General features: G+C 47.5%; 1 protein-coding gene across 2 annotated transcripts in view; it reads left to right on the top strand.

Moving 5' to 3' along the window:
* Positions 1–253: 253 nt before the first annotated feature.
* Positions 254–6,000, top strand: part of ZDHHC13 (zDHHC palmitoyltransferase 13) — a 49,369-nt gene continuing 43,622 nt past the window's right edge. The window contains exon 1 of one of the 2 annotated variants that reach the window (XM_072725412.1): positions 254–380. In XM_072725412.1, the coding sequence (XP_072581513.1) occupies positions 354–380 (27 nt within the window). In that variant the 5' untranslated portion in view covers positions 254–353. The remainder of the gene's footprint in view (positions 381–6,000) is intronic. The other variant, XM_072725413.1, reaches the window with a different exon arrangement.

The raw sequence follows: 6,000 nt of genomic DNA, 5'->3' as shown, positions 1-6,000 counted from the left end.
TGCACCTGCTCTCAGGCGGCGGTGGCGGCGGTGGAAGCGCAGCCTGATAGGGACCCGCGCTGGGGCCGGGGGCGCGGAGCACAGGTGCACGCCCAGCCGCGCGGGCGCCGCTGGGGGCGGGCCTGGGGGCGGGGCCTCGGCCTCGCGGGCCCCCATCAGCCTCGGCGGCCAAGCCCCGCCCCCAGCCTCGAGGAGGGCAGGGATTGGCTCTCCCGAGGGCCGCGGCGGCCCGGGGCGCGACCGCGGCGGGGGCGGGGCCGCGAGCAGGAAGCGGTAGTGAAGGCGGCGGCAGGCGCGGGCCGGCGGGCGGGCTGCTGCCTCCGCTTTCCCGGGTGGCGGCCGCCGGTGCCGAGATGGAGGGGCCGGGGCTGGGCTCGCAGGTGAGTGCGGCCGGCTCTGGGCGGCGGGGGGCGGCGGCCGCGGGGAGAGGGGCCGGGGCCGGGGTGCGGGAGCCTCGGGGGCGGAGGGGCCTGGGCGGGGGAGGAGGAGGCCGGGGGCCCCCGGGAATGATGCTGGGAGTTCTCCCGCGGCGGCCGGAAGGACGGGGCGAGGGCCCCTGGCTGGGTGCCCCGCGGGCCCTCCAGCTCCTCGGCGGCGGCACCGGGCCCGGCGGGGACCGCTCGCCCGGGGGCTCGCGAGCGCGGCGCGGCGGTTCCCGGGAGACGCGTCACGTGACGCACCTGAGTTGGACCAGCCCGTCTCGATTGACCTTGGCCTGGAACCCGTGCGGTTCCCTTGCGAGCTTGCTTTATTTTTTTATTTTTTTCCCCCTCGACGGAGTTGCCTGGACACCCGGCTCCGCCCCACCCAGGCCTGTCGGGTTCCCGCATCCCCGGGCGTGCTCCTCCGGAGAGCCGAGCCGAGGCTGCTGGGGGGGGGCAGGTGCGTGCCGGCCGCCGGCGGAGCCCCGCTGGACGCCCTTCTGGGGAGGAGGCCAGGGAGGTAACAGGACGTTCCAAGGGGAAAAGGTTGCGGTCCTCTTGGCTTATGGCCCTTTTCCAGGTCCCGGAGTGCAGACAGCCCGGTTGTAGCTGTTCACTCCGTATGTGTGGAATGAATGAAGAATATCCAGTGGGTGCTTAGTTTATGTCAGATGCTTTTACATGCACTATTTTATTGAGGGACTGCAGCATCCTTAAGAGGATGGTATTAGGGGATCCCTGGGTGGCTCAGCGGTTTAGCACCTGCCTCCGGCCCAGGGCGTGACCCTGGAGACCCAGGATCAATTCTCACGTCGGGCTCCCTGCAAGGAGCCTGCTTCTCCCTCTGCCTGTGTCTCTGCCTCTCTCTCTGTGACTCTCATGAATAAATAAATATAATCCTTAAAAAAAAAAAAGATGATATTATCTCCTTTTCACTGATGGGGAAACCGAAGCTGTCTCCAGTTGGACTGCGTTAGGTGGTAGATGCGCTGTCTCTAGTGGGATCCAAGCAGTTTGAGATGATTGGATGAGTCGGCCTCTTAAAAAAAAAAAAATGTCTTTCCCATCCTTAGGGTGTTTCTCATGCTCCCCCCAATCCTGTCCTCCTTTCAACAGTTTGATGTAGGTTCAAGAGAAAGAATAAAGTAGCGGAGAATCTGTTAAGTCATTCTTATATTAGGTATTCTTGCATTTTGACAGGGGAAAAAAAAGCTTTGCAAGCTGACTGGATTTTACAAAAGGGTGTAGAATCTTCGCATGAAAACTCTGTCGCATTTTTTTTCCCCTCAAAGAATCTCAAGGAAAAGTTGATAAGTAGCACATCTTAATTACTGCCACTCGTTTGCAGAAGCCTTCAAGTACTTAAGGTCCACTCCCTTGTGCTGAAGGGAAGATAGCCCTGCCCCAGTTTCATGACGGAGGGAGGAAAGAGAATGATTCAGAGGTTGAAATTAATGGGGCAATGTAGAGTAGTCATTGTTAATAATAATTGTTGTTAATAATATCATAATAATAATTGTTTTCCAGTAGTAAAGATTTCACCTGTATATGGTGCTCTACAGTTTGCAAAATATTTCCTCCTTCTTGATCACTGTGAGGTGGGGAGAGATTGTTACTGTTTTTTTTTTAAATTTTTAATATTTTATTTATTTATTCATGAGAGACACAGAGAGGCGGAGAAGCAGGCTTCCAAACAGGGGCCCGATGTAGGACTCGATCCCAGGACTTTGGGATCACGCCCTGGGCTGAAGGCAGCGCTAAACCCCAGAGCCACCGGGGCTGCCCTGTTACTCTAGTTTTAAAGATTGGAACTGAGGCTCAAAAAATCAGTCTTTTGTTAAAAGTCAAACAGCTGCTGAGTGATAGGTCCAAGATTTCATTCATTCTGCAAGATGTTGTTACAGGTGTTAGAGAAACATTCCTGCTCCAGTTGGATTTGATTCTCCCGATTTCAGTGTTAGATATTGCTAGAATTTGCTTATGCCATCTGGCCCCCAGTTTCCTCTCTGACCTTGTTTTTTTGTTTGTTTTTAAACTACTATCTTGCTTGCTTAATCAACCCCAGCCACACTGGCCTCAAGACTCTGTACCTACCCTTCTACTCTGTCTGGAGTACTTTTTCCTCAAATACCTACATGGCTTATTCCCCTACCACTTTAGGGCTTCGATGCAGATGTCCCCTCAGTGCTGCAACCCCTCCTCATCGTTGCCACTACTGGCAACATTCCCTAGTCTCCGTTCTTGTTTTATATTTCTCCTCAGCATTTAATACCATTTAATATACTTCTTGATTTCATTTGTTGTGTCTTTGCTTCCACCGCATGTGAGTTCTATGAGGGCAGTGATGTTTATCAGTTATGTTGACTGCTGTGTGTGCCTAGCATCTACAACGATCCCTGGCACTGGTGGGTACTCTGTAAACAATTGTCCAATGAATGAACTTGGAAACTGAACTCGTACTTCTGATGATGTCACAACAAATTTTAATAGTTATCTGTTGGATCTCTGTTTTACATGATGATCTGGCATGACAGTGACCTTCATCAGAGTTTGCATATGATTTTTTTTAGATCTTGGGCTTGTCTTCAATTAATGCCCACTTCAACAGTCCTTTTTTAATATTTAGAGAAATAATATGATTCATGATATCTACATTGAAAAAATATATGATCCCTTATATCTTAAAATTGTTCTAGTTTTCTTTCTTTCTTTCTTTCTTTCTTTCTCTTTCTTTCTTTCTTTCTTTCTTTCTTTCTTTCTTTCTTTCTTTCTTTCTTTCTTTCTTTCTTTCTTCTTTTCCTTCTTTCCTTCTTTCCTTCTTCTAGTTTTCTATTGCTATGTAAAAAACCACCCCAAGACATGGTAGTGTAAAACAGCCATTGTCACGTTCATGGACTGTGTGGGTCAGGAATTTGGACAAGGTATAGCAGGGATGGTTTGTTTCTGCTCCACTGTGTCTGGACCTTTTTCTAGAAAGATTCATAAGTTGGGATACTTCATAGCTGGGATTGGTGTCATCTGGTGATGTCTTCACTCACATTCCTGGCAGTTGACGTTGATTTTGAGCAGGGACACCTACACGTGTCCTGGGCCTCTGCATGGCTTGGTGGCTGGGTTCTAAGAGTGAACATCTCAAGAGACAGAAAGAGGAAGAAGCTGCCAGGTTCTGAGGCCTGAGCCTGCAAACTAGTGGCACCTTACTTTTGACGTATTTTACTAGTGAGACAGTCACAGAGCAAGGGACGCAGACCCTCTCTTCCCGATGGAAGAGTATCAAAGAATTTAGGGACTCTGTTGTAAGAACCACCACAGATGTATCCGTATCTCTTTTACATAATTTTCATAGTATCTTGTTCTCCCCTGTGAGGGAGGGTATTCATCTAGCTACATGTTTCTTTCTTGAAATCTTGCCTGTTGTGTTCACTGCCATATCCTTGTGTCTAGAGCAGCGCCTGGCACAAAGGGCATTCAGTAATATCTGAGGAATGAATGGATGAATGGATTGCAGCAGGAATTGTGTCTTATTCCCTAATCATCTCCTACAGATCTTTGCCAAGTTACAAGAGGGTTATATCCATAAACCCATCCTAAGTTGAAAATACATTTAATACACCTAACCTACTGAACATAGCCTAGCCCACCTTAATTAAATGTGTTCAGAACACTAACCTGAGCCTGCAGCTGGGCAAAATTATCCAACACAAAGCCTATTTTATAACAAAGTGTTGAATATCTCATGTAATTTACTGGATGCAGTATTGAAAGTGAAAGAGTGGTTGCGCTGGGTACACAGTGCTTGCAAATGTATTGGCTATTCACTCTTGTGAGTGAGTGGCTGAGTGGGAGCACACTTCTGACAAGCACCGCAAGTGCCATACAACATATCACTAGGCCTGGAAAAAAATCAAAATGTGAAGTACAGCTTTTACTGAATGCATATTACTTTCACACCATCATAAAGTTGAAAAATCCTAAGTTGAACTATTGTAAGTTGGGGATCATGTTGTGATTGGTATATAGCAGGTGTTTTTTACATTTTTTCTGAATGAATGATTAATGAAAACTCTTATGAGTTTGCTAGTATCGTGAGAATTTGAGAATTTGCTTGGTCTCTTCTGTTACTTTTTAAAAAAATATTTATTTTAGAGAGAGAGAGACACAGAGAGGACAAACATGGGAGAGACGGAAAGGGACAAGGGAAGCAGACATGGGGCTCAATCCCAGCGCCCTGAGATAATGACCTGAGCTGAAGTCAGATGATTAACTGACTTGAGCCACCCAGGCGCCCCTCTACGTTAATATTGCAGGTAACCATGTAGCGGTTGAACTTCTACCACCATAAAGGGTTTATATGAAATCTTTGTCAGTGCACATTTTTAAAAAATTTTTTAAAAGGGATCCCTGGGTGGCGCAGCGGTTTGGCGCCTGCCTTCGGCCCAGGGCGCGATCCTGGAGACCCAGGATCGAATCCCACGTCGGGCTCCCGGTGCATGGAGCCTGCTTCTCCCTCTGCCTGTGTCTCTGCCTCTCTCTCTCTCTCTGTGACTATCATAAATAAAAAAAAAAAAAAAAAAAAAAAAGATTTATTTATTTATTCATGATGGGGGGGGGTGCGGGGGCGGGGGGGGGGGCGGTGGCAGAGACACAGAGAAGCAGCAGGCCCCATGCTGGGAGCCCAACCCGGACTCCATCCTGGGACTCCAGGATCACGCCCTGAGCCAAAGGCAGGCGCTAAACCGCTGAGCCACCCAGGGATCCCTGTGAGTGCACATTTTAATAATGCCTGTCGTATCAGCTCCTTTTAGACCCGTACAGTCATGGAAGGAATGTGGAAGGAACATTATAGCTATATTGACCTGCTCCTTCCATTTTACAAATGTAAAAACTGAAGCCAAAAATAGAGTAGATGATTAATCACCATCATTCAGCCAGCATGAAATCTGAGACTTTGGCCTTGTTCTCAAGGGATTTGCATTTCAACATGGTAAAAATGAAACTAGAGAATACTAAAAAAAAAAAAAAAAAAAAAAAAACCCAAAAGAAAAACACTTTTTTTTTTTGTAACTAGAGACTAATTTCTAAGAAGGATTTAGTATCTTGACATAAGTTTGCTTCGGTCTTGGTGATGGGAATGTATAGTTGTTTTCCTTACACATCTTTATGTGTCTCTCTCCAAAGTTGACCTCCCCAAAAGCAGGTCATTCCTTTTCTCACCTGTAGCTCTTGTAAAGTTTTGGGAGGGAGTGATATCTAGAGCAAATTGAGGTAACTTAGAGCTGTGGTCTTGAAGCTGTTTTGATCATGCAGTTCTATCAGTAAAACACTTTTGAGCTTATACTCTTAGAGTAAAACCCTACTATAATGTGAAAAGTAGGATCCTAAATTTTCATTTTTGTAAAACATCATGTATTGTGAGATTAACGGAAGAATAAATGAAGCCTGCAGTGCATGCTGCCGGGAGCTTGGCTGCAGATGCATAGTCCAAGTTATCCAGGCACTGACTGCAGTTTGTCATCACTTGTTGGCAATTGGTCACTCTAACTTATACATTGATGGGATGGTTTTTGTGTCAATGTGG

Source organism: Vulpes vulpes, chromosome 11 (genome assembly GCF_048418805.1).
Source record: "Vulpes vulpes isolate BD-2025 chromosome 11, VulVul3, whole genome shotgun sequence".
In the NCBI taxonomy this organism is placed as follows: domain Eukaryota; kingdom Metazoa; phylum Chordata; class Mammalia; order Carnivora; family Canidae; genus Vulpes; species Vulpes vulpes.
Note: the sequence above shows the minus strand (reverse complement) of the source record. Positions and strands in the feature narration are given on the sequence as shown.